At 42.4% G+C, this 18,286-nt stretch overlaps 2 protein-coding genes across 2 annotated transcripts; one reads left to right on the plus strand and one right to left on the minus strand.

The window, feature by feature from the left end:
- Positions 1–103: 103 nt before the first annotated feature.
- cyfip1 (cytoplasmic FMR1 interacting protein 1) lies at positions 104–18,107 on the minus strand. Its single transcript, XM_088313091.1, has 31 exons — positions 17,781–18,107; positions 14,941–15,058; positions 14,687–14,776; positions 13,154–13,231; positions 12,988–13,089; positions 12,688–12,869; positions 12,289–12,385; positions 11,562–11,690; positions 11,376–11,480; positions 11,032–11,123; positions 10,757–10,874; positions 10,423–10,545; positions 9,912–10,037; positions 9,318–9,484; positions 8,772–8,919; positions 8,090–8,243; positions 7,844–8,000; positions 7,630–7,726; positions 7,450–7,526; positions 6,810–6,918; positions 6,397–6,516; positions 6,046–6,245; positions 5,885–5,972; positions 3,732–3,875; positions 3,561–3,651; positions 3,266–3,396; positions 2,897–2,969; positions 2,214–2,308; positions 1,219–1,457; positions 953–1,100; positions 104–566 (listed from the first exon to the last, which is right to left on the minus strand). The coding sequence occupies exons 2-31, from the start codon at positions 15,055–15,057 to the stop codon at positions 402–404; spliced, it is 3,762 nt and encodes a 1,253-aa protein (XP_088169217.1). The 5' UTR covers position 15,058; positions 17,781–18,107; the 3' UTR covers positions 104–401.
- fndc9 (fibronectin type III domain containing 9) lies at positions 4,168–5,761 on the plus strand. Its single transcript, XM_088313095.1, has 2 exons — positions 4,168–4,299; positions 5,012–5,761. The coding sequence occupies exon 2, from the start codon at positions 5,069–5,071 to the stop codon at positions 5,639–5,641; it is 573 nt and encodes a 190-aa protein (XP_088169221.1). The 5' UTR covers positions 4,168–4,299; positions 5,012–5,068; the 3' UTR covers positions 5,642–5,761.
- Positions 18,108–18,286: the final 179 nt, after the last annotated feature.

Below are 18,286 nucleotides of genomic sequence, written 5' to 3' on the forward strand. Positions count from 1 at the left end.
TGACATGAGGTTTCACTGTCAATACAAATTGTTGTGATACTTGAAAGTGACTTTGTTTTTAATTTCCTTAAAAGAAAAAAATGCAGTTCTGCGGATGAACCAACAGATTTGTTATATATTTATTGAAATAATAAAAGGGTGATTAAAAGTCAAGGCACAGGCAATACAAATGTGTTGGCATGCAAAATATGAAAGACAAACTTCACCTCACTTCTAATGTTCCACCACCACCACCACAAAATCTTTTAAATATTATTCTCTTAGAAAGTCTATCTAGAAGTATAAAACAAATCTATTTCCCCTGATAAGGCACGTGTGAATACAAAAGTTTATTGTGGGAATAAAACTCAGTGGTCTTTGCTAGCCCAGTCAAAAAATATATATTTGGAATATTTTTGCACTCAGCTGCTGGCCAGTGATTGGTGAATAGGTGGCTGGAAGCAGCGCACATGCTCCACCGGCATGTTCTCGCCGTCGCCCGACTTGAGGTACTTGTTCAGGATGGCGAAGATCTCGTTGTTGAGCACTTGGAACTTGCGGATGCGGTCAACCATTTTCTTCAGCGGCTGGGGAAAAAAAAACACACATAAAATACGAGCAAATGTGCAAAGGCGATGTGGGTGTTGGCATGGGAAAACAGGAGCTGAGAGCTTTCAGATTATCCCACAACATAAAACAGCGATAAATCAACTTGAATAAAAAGACTGCAAACATTTTTTTTTTTTAATTACCAATATTAAAAAAAAATATACATTTTACATATCACAACCGTTTGGCAAAAAAGTCAAGACAAACAGTAATCAGATGAACTATGACAAAAGATTGTTTTAATGGTTTTTCAATTACCATCAATATTTTTAAAGCACTTGTTATAAAATACATAACGTTTTTGTGAAAACACGATTTGAAATGGATTACGTTGCATGTTTGAAGCAAAACAATTTGTACTCACTACGCTCTTGATGACCTCGTCCTTGCCGTCGTGCTTCTGCACTTTGAGCAGGTGGTAGCTGAAGTCCAGGATGTCGAAGCGTCTCTGCTGGCCCAGTAGGCTGATGATCATGCAGCCCGCCCAGTGGAGGCCGTCGCCGAAGCACTGCCTGAAAACCAGACCGCACCGGAACCACATGGTGGTTAGAGGAGACAAACGAGCACAAAAGTATTTCGGCGGCGGGACAGTTTGGGGTTTGAATAAAAAAATTAAAATTCTACACTTACTCGACGGTGAACTCGTGCGCGCCGACGGGGATGCAGTAGACAAACTGCATGGCGCTCCACAGGCGGTGGAACTCCACGCACTCGTCCACGTGCATGACGCCGTTGCCAGGCAGAGGGCCGCGCCAGATGGGGTCGTCCAGGAAACCGCGCACGCGTGCCAGGATCACCTCAAACATGGACAGGCCGCAGCACAGCCGCTCCTTGGTCAGCAGGTCGCCCTCGCGAGCGATGGCGATTTGCTAAGGAATGGGAAGATGACAAATTCAGTGGTTCTTAAATTTACACACCAAATTTCAACTCAAAATACTTGAATGTTTAGTTTACTGCACACAAGTTAAATGTTTTGAAATAATTGAAAACAAACAGTGCCACAAAACAGTCACAGACCAGCAATTGCAAATTCACCAGTTAGCGAATTTTTGGGCGGAACCTCGCCTCCATTTTTTTGCAGAAACTTCAAATCATTGTTTTGTTTTACCTGATCACTCAATTATTCTCATCTTTTTTAAAGCCACTTTCAAATTCATTTGCAAATTATTTTTTACCCAACCCCCTGATAATTCACGTTTTTTAGGCCAATCCCTATTTTATTCAGTTCTGTTTTTCTTGATCCGCCACTTTTTCACATTTTGAATTCATTCCTCCGCTTATTTATTTTTTTGCATTTTTTTTGTTCCAATTAAGCACTTGTGATTTTTTTTCCTTAACCAAACAATACACTTTTTTTTAAATTCCAATTCTCTAATTCATGTTTTTTTTTTCCCCCGGAACCCCAGGCTACTTGCATTTTTTTTCCTCAAATTTTTTCTGCTTTATTCACAATTTTTCGCAATTCGTTGTCACGCCTGAAAGTCTATCACAGACTATGGTTTCCTACTAAGAGCCAACTGTCAATTCAGCAAAGCCCTGAATTTCCGCTTATTTCCTTGTAAAGTTTTGAATGTTGCAAGCCGACTCACGGCCCACATTAGGCGGCAGGTGTTCTGATGGCGTACCTGCGGCGTGCCAAGACGCTCGATGAGAGGAACCATGTGGAGCGCCGTATATTTGGCCTCCAGGCGCTTCATTTTAGCGTCCAGACGCTCACCCTCTGTCAACACACACCAATCATTTCATTAGGTACACTTGAAACACACATTCTGACAATAATAATAATGCATTATGTTCATTTACTTTTTTGTATTTGTTTTTTTATTAATTGAATCCATATTTAATTACTTGTTTTTTAAATACTTTAACAGGATATTTATTATTGAGGTTGTATTTATTTTTTTTGTAATTTATTCATTTTATTACACGCCAATTTAACAATATTACTGTGATTTAGTAAAATATATCTATTTTATAACTGCTTAGATTCATTATATATTCATAAAATTGTCAGAGAATTGTAAATTTAGTGTATATCTGTAATATTGCAACGGTAGTTTTTTTTTAATATTTATTTTAATTGTTCTTTTTTATCTTTGCATTCAACTATATGCTCATTACTCTACTGTAGTTGATTGCAACACCTTATTGAGTTGATATTATAATAATTTCATTCCATCTTCATTTTTGATTCTGCTGTCATCTACTCAGTGATTCTATTCACGATCTACTGGGGTTGTTTGTGTTTATTTGATGGGTTTTTTTTGTTCAAATCAACAATACGTTAATCAGTGAGGTTGCTGTTTACCTTTGATGTGGACTCTGGGCAGAATGTTCTGGAAAGGCGCCGCATGCAGCAGATCACAAACCTCCTCCTGTGACTGCACAACAGCACGACACAAACACTCGTTAACCTTCTGGACTTAAACTGGCTCACCTCGATTCCCTTTTTTTAGGGGCTCGAACTGGCCATTATCTTTCCTTATTAAACACGGTAATGATCCTCTGAGTTGAAGTTATTATTTTTGTCGTAGTACATTATTTTCTTTATTAAGTGTGACATGATCAAAAATTTGGGAAATATGTCTTTTACAGATGTTTTCATTCTGCAATCATAACTTTAAAAACACTATCAGGAAAAAAAAAATTGTTTTCGAGGGAATGGATTTGGTCGTACCAGACTCTGCTCGCTGAGTAGGCAGAAGAGGAGGGCATTGCCCACCTCACGCAGATTCTGGAAGCAAACTGTCTTGAGCTCTGCATACTCCACAATATCCTTCAGCTGGTGGTGGAAGAACTCCAAGATTCCTGGGGGGGGGGGGAAACCCGTCAAAAAGCAGGTAACCGATTTGTCGCCTTTTGATACTTTGGCGAAATAGATTCCGATGACCCATTACTCGGCCTCATTAAATGTATTTATTTATTTTTAACAAAGCACGCAAAAACAACACCGAATGAGAGCACACACAAACCTGGCGAGCCGTATTCGTGGCGAGGAAGCCGGCAGATCTTGGGCATCACCTCCATCAGGGTCTTCACGTACTGCATGATGGTGCCTTGGAGCTACGGTACAAGGGACATTTCGTTAAGTACACCTGTGCCATCCCCAATGTCACAATTGCCAGACTCCGAGTCAAACTCACCAGGCTCTTGACCACCTTGAGCAGCTCCTCCATCACCACGGCGATGCCCTGGTAGCCCAACAGCCGGCACATGACCTTGATGTGTGGCGGGCCCACAAAGTTGCGGTAGCAGCTGAAGATGCTGCTGTACGTCAAGTTCAGCGTCTGTCGACACACGGAGGGAGAAAACAGTCAGGGCTCTATCACTGAATGTGAAAAATTGATTCAAAATATCATTTAATGGTGGAACAAATCATGGATATGGGAGCAGAACTTTTGTTTGTTTGTTTTCATATTTCAGAAAAAAAAAAAATGAGGCTGCACAACAGCATCTTTTTAGGAACGATCCACTTTAACCAGATGGTTGCTTTTCCCTCAAACTCATAATGTGTGTAACTTGTTCTCTTTTCAGTCATCAACGGCCCACCCCCACCACCCCTCTCCTTCTTCCCAGTCCGTTGGCGGTTGCGCACACACCCCCCGACCGCGGCGGCTCAAAAACAAGGACGTGCTGATCTGCGCTGCGCGTCGACAGCGTCATACCAAATGTGACGGGATGAGACTCGGGATAATCGGAGAGCCCAGAGAGGTAAGACTGCAAATATTTTGCTGTCATTTATTGCTCAAAACACAAAAGGTGCATTTAATATTCCACATGGAAATGTTTTGTTTTGTTGCTACGGGTTACAGTTGACAGAACGTAGCAAAAATAATTTTTGATTTTCAAAGTACTCATTGTGCTCCCTCTAGTGGTAAGCAAAAAAAATTACTTCCGAAATACAATTTATTTAAATTGGACTTTTAATGTTAAATACAACTGAACTGTCGGCCTCCATAATGTTAATCATTTACAATAAATATGAATTTTTGGTATAAAACCCGAGTCTAATTCTTGATAATGATCACGATACTGTCACCTTGCAGTATTTTTTGAGGTGGAACTTTGTGTACGAGGCTTGTGAACCACTGATCTCGAGCCATCGGAGAGATATTTTAAAAAGAGTCAAATGGTTGGCGGTGACTCAATGACCTCTTGGCAAATCACCGGGTGTGATTATGTAATATAATCCCACCAGTGACCAGGGTTTATTCGAGACAATCCCCGGCACAGAATGCTTATTATCCTGGCATTGTTACATCCTGTTCCGTAATCCCGATGCCGGATTGGAGGGCGCGACTGACATGAGTAATTAATCGCAAAATAATGCGTAGGGGTTCATTGGTGGTACTTGTTAAAGAGCTTGCTTCGTCTACGTAAGATCTTGGAAAAGAGATCTGTATACATTTCCTCTCTTTGCCAGGTGCGATTTACCCCGTGAGCAGTGAACTGGAATTACAGGAGAAAGCATTTTTCTCTCATGGCGATCGCCGTCTACAACGTCTCGGCGACCTCCGCCAAGGTGAGCTGGCCCCCGTCGGCCGGCTGCCTGGACACCTTCTACAGCGTAATGTACAGCCCCAACTGGAACAGCCTGCTCATGGCCTTCAAGCGCAAGAGCTTCATGCACGAGGAACGCATCCCTGTCAGCCACACGGCCGCCCGCCTGGCCAACCTGCTGCCACAGACCACCTATTTATTGTGTGTGACGTGCCAGGCCGCCAACCCGGTGCGGGACCAGTGCCAGGTGTTCGGCACCCTGAGCGACAACGGCGAGGGGCAGGACGGCGCCGGCTGGGAGCTGGCCACGGGCGCCTGGCTGACCTGCTGCCTTCTGCTGCTGGTCATCGCCGGCGTGCTGCTGTGGGGGTGCCTGCACGGCATCTGCACGGGTCGGGCGAGCGCTAGAGAAGGGTGCTCGGTGGTGACCGACGCGGTCCGGTCGTCATCCAGGCGGCCGTACACGCCCAGGGGCAGCTGCGATAACGGCGGCCAACGCGGCCTGCATGAGCTCAGGACGCTGGCTCGGCTGTCTGGGAGCGAGCCAGCTTGAGGCAATTGGATTGAGGTCATCGCCATATTGTCCGGCCCAGATGGAATTATGTTGTACCGTATTATGGATTATTATGAAATGCTATGAGTCAGGAAATAAAACATCCTCTCTTCAAATTGACTGCTTAATTCATTTTTTCAATTTGTATAGGAAAATCGCTTAATCCTCGCAATTTCCACACCCACGACGGCAACGCAACCCAAATTTTTACATTTACTGTCCTTGACTACAGGTGCCACTGACCTTGGATCCATACAGATATTGCGGTTGAGCGTTGGGCGGCTTGTCCCTCTGGAACTCCTGAGAGAACGGCAGGACGGTGCGCACGAACCTGAGCACAACAAGTCCGAGCTCAGTCCAGACGGCCGTCGTTCGGCAGCGGGCCGTTCCGGCGCGCTTGCTACCTGTTGGTGGAGCCGTTGTAGCAGTAGTTGGGGAGGAAGTCGTAGTTGAGCTCCCAGAAGACGTGCAAAGTGATGCGGCCGTACGGCGCCGACACGTTGTGATTGGCCTCGCGGAACATGGCGTCAAAGCTATCCAGGGTTAAGAACTTGCAGAGGAGCTTGTGCGTCAGGCGGTTGATCTCCAGGAGTCCTTCCAGTTCCTACAGCACACAATCATGAACTGATTTGCAGTGATGGGAGTTTTTCCAGCTCATTGGTACACTTTAAGTTCTTTGTTAGTTGGTGACGTGAGCTCCTCAGTGCATCGTCATTCCGTCAAATGTAATCTCTTGGCGTGTGCATTTTTCCTACCATGATTGAAGTGAGGTCCTCGCTCTCAAAGCGGTTGATGGCCAGCTCCAAGGATTTGTACAACGCGGCCGAGACTCTCTGAGTGATGAGCCTGTTCAGGTCGATGGAGCGGCCAAGGAGCTGCGGAAGGCCGACATGTTAGTAAAATGCAAAGGGCGCGATAGAACTTTTTATGTTTGTGAACAAAAATTGTCCAGTGGACTTTCAGCTGGAAGAAACGTGAGTGATTGCTAAAAGCCTAAAATCATCATTCAAGTCCTGTTTTCGCAAAGGTCCTGCTTTGGTCAAATGACATAGAGGAGTTTGTTTACTTGTGGTGCCATCGGCGCCATTTACAATCAGAATTACATGGCAAGTGATGTTGAAAAAAATCTGTAAAGTGCTAAAAGTGCGAGAAAGCAAAAGAAAGATACCTGTACGTGGCGCTGCTTCAGCAGAGTCTCGTAGCGATTGGAGGCCGGCCAGGGAATGTTGGCACCCTGGTTCTTACAGTCAGCCCGCAAACGTTTGTCCAGCAGGAGACTAAAAGGAATCAGAATTTTTAAGAACTCATCAATTGACCACAATCGACAAGAAGAGGAGGGGGAAAAAGAAAATCAGAAGAAGAAAACCAGCAAAAACAATACAATGCTTACGAGAATTCGTCCCGTGATCATCTTACACCTCCTCCCCAAAAAACATCTGTGGTGTTTTCAATTAATTAAAAAAAAAAAATCACAATAAAACGAAATAAAAGAAATAAATTGGCATTACAATGTGAAATTACTGTAGTATTTGTGAATTGGATGCGTGCCTTTAAGGAGCATGGCCGAGAGTGAATGACGGTCACCCAAAAAGGTTTCCCGTTGGCAGAAAACCCATTTAGGCAAGGCTTTGGCCAGACCAAATCCAGCTCTGGCTCTCATTTTAGGCTCCGAAATGCCACAAGATGGCTATCAGCAATATTTCAGCAAATAAGGTTGTCAATTTGCAAAATGTTGAACTCCAAATATGAGAGGGTTCACTGTAAAGCACTATTTATTTTCAAGTGTTCTGGCTCCATCTCTTAGCTACCTTCCAGCAAGGATCTTGTAGTAAGCAAATATCTGATCGGCCAGCTTGTAGACGAACTGATCGAAGCACAAGTTCACCTGAAAGAACACAAAATGAGAAACGGGCAAAATGAATCAATAACAGATCATTCTTGTCTCGCTTTTGTTCACCACAAATTAGACACAAAGGGAAACGGGTTACCTCAGCCTCTATTTCGTCATAGAGGAACTGCTTCTTGAACTTGGTCAGAGCGTAGTGGGCGCTGTCGTTGTACAAATCCAGAGGATACAGCACGTACCTGAAACAGAATGACTTTTAGTCACGTGTTCCCTCAATGAAAAAGTCAACAAATATTTAAACTGACTGAGAGCTTAAAGACCAAGCAAAAAAAAAAAAAAAACTGAGGTTTGCTCACTCCATCATGGAAGATTCCTTGGTCTCCAGAATGTGATCTGTGAGGATCCAAGGCATGGACATCTCAATGGGGAACTGGATCCTGCGACCCATGGTGAGCTCCAAGAAGAACTCCCTGAACCACAACTGGGAGAGGTCGCAACAGTGCTGCAAGGTTTCTACAGAGAAGAATTTCATTTGTTGGAATCACAGAATAGAAATTGACAGAAAGTGTGACATCTGTGGGGGGTGACATGCGGAGGCTCACCACTGAAATTTAGCAAGTGGGTGTAGAAGAAGGACTCGCGGTGAAACCTCTCGATGTCCAGGATGGTGGGGCCCTCCAGACTGCTGCGCAGGGTCTTCCTGGAGCCGCTTTTGTCAGCGATGAGAGACTCCAGCATGGTCCTCACCATGTACAGCTACAATGTGAGAAAAGTGGATGGTGGACACATTAGTTTGGGAGATGACCACACTCATTTCACATTTTGTGCCCGGGGCCCAAAAGGGATTAATATAATAGCATTTCAATTCATTTTAATGCAGGGGTGTCAAACTCATTTTTGTGGACGGGCCACATCGTAGTTGTGCTTTCCCTCAGAGGGCCGGTATGACTGTGAACCCATATAAATTGATTGGAAAGCCAGTTTTGAAATCAGAAGCTAGTAAGTAATTGTTCAACAATTTTTTCAATTTATTTTAAAAGACAAATAAATGGCAATATCTCATATCTCAGTGTTGTTAAAAGTGAAGAAAATATGCTAGAAACGGGAAGTTGATGCAGAAGATTTGCCCTTTGCGGGCCACATAAAATGAGGTTGCGGGCCAGATCTGGCCCCCGGGCCTTGAGTTTGACACCTGTGTTTTAATGCATAGGTGCCCAGCTTGATAAATCGGCGGTAGGGTCCAAATAACAAGCTCATTGGCGACAGGGGAGGACGAGCTGTCACCTGAGTGCTGGAGGGTCCCACAGCTCGTCGAGGGACCTTGATGTCAAATCCGCCCTTGGGGTCCTTTTCCCCGCGAAGTGCCGGGTCGTTGTGCGGCTCGCGGCCCGTCTCCCAGTCGCACACTGTCTTCCGGATGGCCTGGAGGACACTGAGGAGGAGCAGGAAGAAGGTCATGAAAATCTATAGGAACAGCTCAAGGTTATTTGGGGTTACCGTGGCACTTTAAACGGTGGCAGGTGTGTGCTGACACACATTTAACTTTTAGACGCAGCCATATCTCAAGTTACAAGAGGGAGTGCACACCTGCGCAACCATATTATTTCTGTAGAAGCAGAAAGAGGGTTACTAACCATCGAGAAAAGATTTAAAGTAAATTTCTCAATTGAAATATGCAGGTTGTAGGCCACAATGGGTTTAGATTTTTTTTTTCGGTCTTTTTTTCAATAAAATAAAAGTCCGGCAATTTAATAAGAGTATGGAGACTTTTTCATGTCATTGTACATTCTTCATGTTCTAAAACAGCGCTTGAAGTGTTGCTCGCCGCACCTCTGGATGACGTTCTTCTTCTTCTTGATGGCCTGGCGGAGGGGGTCACGCAGCGTCACCTGCGAGAAATCCTGCAGGGCTGAGTAGATGGTGTGGCGGATGGCGTGGTTGAACACGCTCTCCATGCGGCCCATCAGCACCTGCAGCCCCTTTATCATGGCGATCACCTGCAACCACCCAATACGAACATTCCATGTTTGTCATCAATGGGTGTAAGAGGACTTCCAAGTGGGGGAAAAAAAAGCCGGCCGTGACTAGAACAGGATGACAAAAACGTGTGTTTGAGGTTATCAGCTACAAAAATAAATTGTTGTTACTGAATTTGAGAATTTTCTGAAAAATTAAAATAAGAAAAAATTTTAATGAAATGAAATTAAAAGGAAAAAAAACTACATTTTCACTACTCACATTTTTAAACTACTTTTAATTCCAATACTTAATCTAACACTGTTAAACTATGAATTACTGCAGCTCTTCCCTCCCTTCCAAGCAATTTACCGCACACAACATCACTTTTTCAAGATAATCTTCACACGATCAAACTAAAAAAAAATGTATCATTACAATAAAAAAGCCTGATTGTGTTTGGCCCACCTCCACCAGGGCAAACTTCTCCTCGCTGGTATAGTTGTATCGGGTGGCGCGCTCGTACTCCTCGGCGTTATCGGGGCACTCCTTGTTGGAGTACTTGTCCGTGGGATGAACCAGTTTCCAGGAGTACTGAGAAGAAAGGTTTTGTTAAGAGATTATTACGGTGAAACCCTGCAATATATTGTTCATTGCTCACACCTCCGCTGCAGTGCATAATTTGAACCAATCTTTTAAGGGTTATTACTGGATAGTAACAAGTCCAAATGTAACTATGCCAGCGAAAGTCTTTTTTCTTATCCAAAAAGTGACGTTACGCGACAGTCTGCCAAAAATTTCAAATGCATTTAAAGCATTTGGGAGGGGGTAAACCTAAACTAAAATCTGTATGCATTTCTTTTTATTTGGTTTATTTGGTCACTTATCACCCACCCAGAATATAAATTTGCAGTTCACTGTACATGCGCCAATATGTCAATGACCACTTTCTTAAATGTTTTTTTTATTTTAGACTCACCACTTCCATGACGTGAGCACTCCACTGCGATAGGAGCTGCATGCCCTGCAGGGCCAAGTCGAAAAGCTTCCTGTACTCCATATCCGTCTTCTGGGCCTCCTGCCGCCCTGAGCCTGTCACCACCTGCGGATCATTACAGTTCATTTGTATCAACTTCTGCACGTATGACAACTAAAACAACGCCAACTTTAGATATCTAATTGAAAAACAAATGAACTTTCAAACTCATCTTGTAAGTACAATGAATATATACTCAAGTCCGCATGATAAATCTAATGAGTCAGGTCGTAGGTTCCAACCTAAAAAATAAACCTTTGCGGAACTCCAAACCAACCTCGCTGTTGCTGTAGCGGGCGAGCTCGGAGATGAAGCGCATGTGATCCTCGCGAATCTGAATCATCTGCTCACAGATGTTGTACTGAGGGCTGCTGGATATGGACGTGCACGTCCACCTGGAAGAGCAGTCAGGTCAAGTTAGAGAACGACAAGCGAATGGGAGACAAACTGGGCTAGAAAAAGGCATGCCTGAGGTCAATGCAGGTTCGGGATAAAGCAACTTAGAAATGCTGCAGAATTTTGAGTGGCCACGTGTGCGCGCTTTCCTCTCACCTGGATTTGTTCTCCTCAAAGTGAGCGCTGGTCTTGATGTACCTGGACAACTCGATCTGCATATCGCCAAAAAGAGGAACCACCTGAAGTTGCTGTGAACGAGACATGAAGAGTCAATTATTATAAAGGTAGTATAAATTTGATTAACAAGCAGGCTAAGTGACGAGGAATGAGGCTTAATTAGCAATTGTACAATAATTAAAAAACATTTTTTTTTTTTTTTTTTTTTTGGGTGTGGACTGGAACGAATAAATGGCATTTCCATTATTTTTATGCAAAACTCTTATGCTGGGCTCCTCATAAATCAAGTGACAATACAAAAACGTATGCTCCTCCATTCATACCTTGAAAAACTTATCAATCTTGGTCAGGTTAATCCTTTTCTTGGCATCAAGCTTGTAGATGTTGCTGCTGTTCCCATCCATGAGGTACAGGCCAAAGCCCATGACCTGGTTGAAAGGTGCGGCGAAGAGGGGTGGCATTCAGATCCGTCGAAAAACAACACACTGGAGCGGGCCGCGATGACTCACTTTGAGCAGCATGTGCTTCTCGCCGGGGGTCAGGTACATCTTGTTGTCGTAATACTCCACGCACAGGTTGACGATGTCGGCCAGCAGCTCCTCGTAGCCGTTGATCACCTCCAGCTGCTGCTGCAAAGACTGCGTGCGTGTGTGGAGAAAAAGGAGGCTTTAAAAAATTTATTCAGCGAAGTAGTGGGAAATGATCTGTAAACTATTCTCCAAAGGAATTTATGGGAATGAATTCTTATTATTTTACGTGGCCATTCTCACGCCATCTTTAAAAAGCGGGCCCTGGCCTACTTGATGTGTAATTCTAGAACATTCTTATTCTATTTCCAATGACAGTCAGTGGAGGAGAAAACATGAATTCCTCAGAAGAGGCTATTATTCTATGATTATTTTTTAAATGCAGGAATGCAAAAAATGTTTAGTGAGCTTTTTATTACAATTATTTCTGATCCGTCATTGCCGATGCACCAGCACAGAAATGTTGCAAGTATAATACAGAATAATACAACAAGGTGTTGGAGGACATGATAATGTGTCATCTCGTTTTCTAGTGGCATAGGTGAAAATAATGTTTTTGATTAAAACAAAAAAGTTTTAAATTTGGCAAATTCCTGTTCTATTCCCATAAATTCCCATGGAAAGTTTAAAGCTTATAATACTGCCGTCATTTTTTTTTTTTACGGCTCAACATTCACTTTTGATGCCATTTGTTGTTCTGGACGCCAACCTGAGTGATTTTGTTGTGGTTTGCCAGAAACATGGACAAGTTCTGGGACTCCTGAATGGATGAGGGCTCAGACATTTTTCGGAGAAATTGAGCAGCGCTGTAGGACAAAAAGGACAAAAGGTTTCGTATCAGATTAAAAATCTCACAGCATTTGATCGGATATTTTCATCTTTGGTGCAGTGTGAAGGGTGAAGTGGATTGTTGCAAAATGCTGCCCCCTAGTGTTTATCTTGCTGTTGGTCAATATTTGATTACAGAAAATTCTCAAACATCTCTCGGAAAGTAATATATGTGTTTAAAACAATACAATTAAATAGAATTGACATTAAGTACTACAATTAATGTTTGTTTATCATCTCCAGGAGGTCTAGATTGTTTTGTTTTGTTTTGTTTTTTTACCGCTTGTAAGCCGAGTGGTCGTTTTTGACGCTGCACTTCATGTTCTTCAGCTCGTCCAACACGGCAAACATGTTGATGAATTTCCCCAGCGTGAGCAGGTAGGCCTCGGACACAAAGTCCTTGCGTCGCTCGGTGTGACACAGGCGCCGCACCTCGCCGCAGAAGCGGTCGATGGCGGTGCGCTGCAAGAACAAGAAGTTTCGATGTTGATTCAAATGCAATAAAGCCCCATTTGAAAAACATTCGGCAGCCGCAGTTCACAATCGACTGAACAAAAAAAAAAAAAAGCATGTCATGTACCTGAAAGTACATAAAGTTCATCAGCTTGGTGACTTCAGGCTCCAGCACCTCCACCGTCTTCTCGTAGATCTCCACTCGATTGGGCTGCTCGTTGCATTTGACCTGCAGCAAGGGAAGCAACGAGTGAGTGAAAGTGGCGCTAGATTTTAGAGCTCGCAGCGATTACCTGTGGAATCGCGCGTGAGCAGCTCCTCCAGGTGTACAGCATGACGGCGTACTCCTGACCCTCCTCCAGCATCTCATTCTGCGACAACAAACAACACCAACAAAACACTATGACGCCTGTTGTCAAAACGGAAAACACTTAATGGACGCTTCATTAGGTACATGTGCATTCATTTCCGAGATTGATGTTGTTGTGGTTCCCTTGGATAAAGACAAGCTATGGGTGTGGGTCCCTTTGCACTCTTCTAGCATGTAACTGGTGACTTTGTCACTATGTACTTCATTTCTTTGATAGCTATGCAAACAATGTAACTATAAGCGTGCATTTTCTGTCGTCCAATTGCTCTCGCTCTCTCTCACACACGCACACACGCACACACGTGTGCATGAGACATTTACAATTCCCAGGAGGTGGCATGGAGGAAGACGAGAGCAAAAGGGCGGGGGGGGTGGGGGGGGCATTGCTGCTTCCAAACAAAGTGCTGTTTGATTCTAAAACCCAGGAATGATCCCCCTCCTGCCTCCTAATTTGACACAAAGCCTTTTAAGCCTTGCCAAAGATGCCTGGTAGCACCCACGCACCCACCTCAAAAACCAAAACAAAGCGACCACTAATTATAATGCAATTTGGCAATATTTTTGTGGTATTTAATCCTATTTTCACTTTTCAAGAATTTTTCTAATTTTCATAATGTTTATGCCTTTTGTATTAGTCAGTTTTGACCGGTCTTTAATTTTGGTGACTATCCACACCTAAAACAGACTTACAATATTTTTTTAATAGCATCGTTGTTACTTTTAACCTGCTGTGACGTTTTCTTTATTTGAGGAAAAGTTGTATTTTTATAAATATTATAATATTAATCCTTCCATCCATTATTTGATTAAAATAAAAAATTAATAATAAATAAAATTAAGTAAAAAAAAAAAACATTTATGAACTTTTGGTCAGCATCAAATAAAGTTAGTAATAATTTGAATCTTGGGCATTTTGGTTAATTTAGTTACTTAAAGTCAGTTTGGAGGACTTTTTCGATTTAATTCATGATAACATGCTAATATTTTGTCATACAAATTTAAAACAGAAAAAAATCCAGACCTTTATTTGCCTTTAATAAAATCATTTACATTTCATTATATTTAATGTTGGATATTGTCTTTGACTTGGGTAAATAAAAAAATAAATAAAAACGTATTCTCGTTTTTTTATTAATAAAACATTGTAAACCATTGTCGCATCATTTACTTAGAATGTTAATGGTGTTGCGCTTAACCCGTTTTGATATTCTCTTTAATTTACAGAAAAATTCAGACTTCTTGGAAATTTTGGAAAAATGTCAAAAATGTCAGCTATTTTTCACCTTCCTTCAAGAGGCTCGCGGGATAATCTGTCACTTTTAAATTTTTGCCACATAGTGGTGAACTTATTTTTAAACCCGTTTGCCAGTTTCAAGTGCAAAAATACCACATAAAGCATCGCCAGCACAATTTGAGTTGGTCTTTCCTATGGATTCAAAGCAGTGAGGTGGCTCACCATGCTGGAGTGGACGGTCGCCTGCTCGATGTATCGGGCGATGCCCGTGACGAAGGCATTGCGGTCCTCAAAGTTGGTGTTGAAGTTGGGCTGGGAGAGGAAGGACAAAACAAGTCGATGAGACAATCAACACTATCGGAAGTACTCACATATGTTCTCGACCTCAAATTTCCATACGCAAGTCCCCGCTGAATGCCCAGATAGCGAACGAACGGCTCGTCACTTCGAAAAAATGAGAAGCATCGGGTGCTGACCTGATACATGACGGAGGAAGGGAGGGGCTCGATGCACGGCTGCTGGTCAGGCAGCGGCAGCTCCTCCAGAAGGTCCACATTGGAGAGCGCATCCTCTAAGGTGACAGTGGACGTCATTCTGTCGGAAAGATTTGCAGAAATTAAAAAAACATTGACTGCTTTTGTCGTGCATGCACAGAAGCATGACAAGTTTGACTTAATACGCGTTATTCGTTTTAAGTCACTTTATGTATGCACTTTTTTTTTATTTAAATGCTACGATAATCATTTATTATTTTGCATACCCCCAAACTATGGAGGACGGCAGTTTGGGAAGCACTGGTCGAGAGCGACAAACAAAATTGTGTGGGGTTGCGGATCATCACATTGATGCTGACTGCTTGCTTTCCACCTGATGGCGAACAATCAGCGAGTCAAACAAAGCAGGTCGAGCCCGGAAGGTCACAGGAGGACAGGAAAGTTGGCTACGGATTGAACGGTACATGAATTGGCTTTACCAGAGTTTCATTCCTTTTGGACCAACATAAAATGTACATAATTATGAGTATTAATGAAAGGGTTTTTAAATCAAGAAACTGAAACTACCCCACTTATGCTAAAATACGCAGGGAGCTCGCGAACATGTTTTCCAGGATGCGTGACATTCACAATGTAACGCTGAGAGCAGTCGGGATGTTAATTTTAGTCGACGATATTAACTCATGAAAATTGACTAATTCATCTGTTTAGTTCTCGCTATAAATAAATTAATTAATTAATTCAATTGGGGTTTAGTTCCCCTTTAAAGTTTTGCCAATCTTACTTGCAACAAGCAACCAGACAAGGAAGTGCAACTCAAAAGCACGGGACGGAAAGAAACCACTTCTGCTCGGATTTCTAACTTTTTATTTTTTTAACGTGCTTAAGAAAATATTCATCTTGATCCCAACCACACAGAACCAGCCCCTCCCCAAAAAAAATAAAATCTGCCAAAGGTCATATCGTTTGGTTGAACAAGAAAGGAACATGACTGACTAAAAAAAATTAAAAAGGGGGTAGCCTCAAAATGTCTCTTCTGATAAAAGGGATAGAGCTCAAGACGTTTTACTCCTGCCACGGCTCGGTAAGAAGCTTACGACTTACAGTGGCCAAAAGCGGGTGACGCAGGCAATGCCAAGCCCAGAAACAAGTAACACAGATCGTTTAACGGAAGTAACACCCGTTGTTTACTGTCGTCACAACTATAAAACGGCTTTGTGACATCACAGGAAGCACAATGATGTGTTCAAACGCAATCAATACCAGCTCTTGGTAGCACTGCAACTGATAGTGAACACAATCGTACACCAATACCTCGCTGACAGTGTCAATGTCTTAAGTCCCATTTTCAAATGACTATTCAAGTGAAGTGTAGAAATATGCAAACCACATCATAATAAATTTGAAGTAAAGTAAAACCACTCTTCTTGGACAAGACACTGCAGGCTGGGTGATACATTTTACATTTAAAAAGATACTACCAGCGCCAAACATTCAATTTCCTGTTCTATGGTTATCAGAACTCCTCAACTTCTCCAAAATGACAGCAGCGCATTACGGAATTTCCTGACAGTTGATGTTGGAAGGATTCTCACAGTTGAGGATGAGCTTATTTAAGGCCCTCCTGTTGAATTGTTGGTCAAATTGACTCACTCTATTAAGCTGTATTTTGTTTTAATGTATATAAAAAAATGGCATAAAAGGGTCAATATTTAACTTCTTTTGCTAGGTTTGTTTTTTGTTTGTTTTTTTGTTATTAATACGCAATGACCTAAATGGACACCATTTAGTGTGCCGTACTTGTTTCAGTTTATTTTCTTCCACTGCCTGTAACAAGTCAAGTTTAAATAGCAAGAAAATACCATCTGAAATGTTTTATTAAAGTGTATACTGCTGTCCTTGTTTTTGTTCTTTTTTCGCCTCCATTAATTTTTTTAACTATAGTTATTTCTTAAACTTACGAAGACCTCAAATGGATCAATGTGCAGCATGTCTCTTTTTTTTCCTATCCCCACATTTCTGATTTTTTTTCACCTATTAGCATTTGGCAGAATGTATCACGTTTTAATCTGACATTTATCATGAAAAAACATGAAACATATCACGTTAAAATGTGATCCAGAACTTTTTTTTCTGGCTAGGCAGAAATACGATCCTGTAAAAAAGTAAAATAAAATAACGACACATGCAGCAGGGCAAATCAAACTGAGTTGCAATTTAAAAATCTACAAAACATATTTGAAATATGAAAAACGAGTGGCTAAAACTTTCTCTATGTTCTATGTGCTTATTTTCTATTCCATTTTTAAATACATTAAATTAAACTTTCTAACATTATTTTTAGCACCCAAACACAGCACAATGCCAGTGAACGGGAGCTACAGTCCCGTGAACGCATCATTAAACATTGCTTCAATTCTACGCCACATTTCCTCCCCTGTTCTCGGACAGGTTATCCAACTAGCACCCTCGTGTGCTTATTATATACTTTAAACACAATAACAAGGCAACAGCTCGTTAAATTACATAAAATAATCCCTTTTGCCTTTGAAGTGAGAAAGTGCCTGCCCCCAACATGTCGCTGCGGTGAGCCTGCCGCGGCCTCACCACTCGAGCCATTAAAAAGAAAAAAAAAAGACACTGGAGTATGTTTGAACAAAGCTTCTACAAATAACATCCCATGAAAATTAACATTTCACCGAAGTTTAGTGATAGATTTTTGTGGGGTTGGGTGGAGGGATTTTCAAGCAGGCGACCAGAGAAGCCTACACCCAAAGTTTGCTAGCGTAACTTCGCTCGCCGTTCAATCTGTCCAAACTCACCCGCCGAGAGTTGGCGATTAGCTGAGGGGAAGCGAGAGTCGACTAAGCCGACAGGAGCGCCATTCAGCCGGGCACGTTCTCGATTCCTCCCCCTGCTCCTTCTGGAAGTCCAAGTTGGGAGTATATGGGGAATTTCTCCCCCCCACAGTAACGTCGGCAGCTCGAGAAGTCCTTCCAGGCTCGGTGTTATTACCATGGGGCGGAGCACGGAGTTCCTGTCCAGGCGCAACAAATAGGGAAACTCAACAGGAAGAGAAAATGCGAGGCAGAGTAGAGGAGTGGAGAGGAAAGGAAAAGAGTGCTTTGCTTCCCCCAACCAGCCAGGAAAGGTGAATCCAAAGGAATGTACGCTGGAACCCCGAAAACTCGCGGTCCGGTACCCGCAGATTAACCTATTCCTCTCCAATATAAATTGATTTTTAATTTTAATTTTATTTTTTGGGTTAATGGAAAAAAACGCATTGGCAGTATATTCCTTCTGTATTTATTTATGTATTTAAAAAATG

Source organism: Idiotropiscis lumnitzeri, chromosome 13 (genome assembly GCF_059441095.1).
Source record: "Idiotropiscis lumnitzeri isolate Australia: NSW breed Sydney's pygmy pipehorse chromosome 13, RoL_Ilum_1.0, whole genome shotgun sequence".
Taxonomy (NCBI): Eukaryota; Metazoa; Chordata; class Actinopteri; order Syngnathiformes; family Syngnathidae; genus Idiotropiscis; species Idiotropiscis lumnitzeri.

What these genes read in the sequence shown, in the direction of transcription:
- fndc9 (XM_088313095.1), top strand. Translation starts at nt 5,069, where the DNA reads ATGGCGATCGCCGTCTACAACGTCTCGGCGACCTCCGCCAAGGTGAGC.
- cyfip1 (XM_088313091.1), bottom strand. Translation starts at nt 15,057, where the DNA reads ATGACGTCCACTGTCACCTTAGAGGATGCGCTCTCCAATGTGGACCTT. An exon ending in ATGACGAAATAGAGGCTGAG is followed by an intron (nt 7,527 to 7,629) that starts GTAACCCGTTTC and finishes GTGTTCTTTCAG; the next exon opens with GTGAACTTGTGCTTCGATCA. An exon ending in AGGACCTCACTTCAATCATG is followed by an intron (nt 6,246 to 6,396) that starts GTAGGAAAAATG and finishes TGTGTGCTGTAG; the next exon opens with GAACTGGAAGGACTCCTGGA.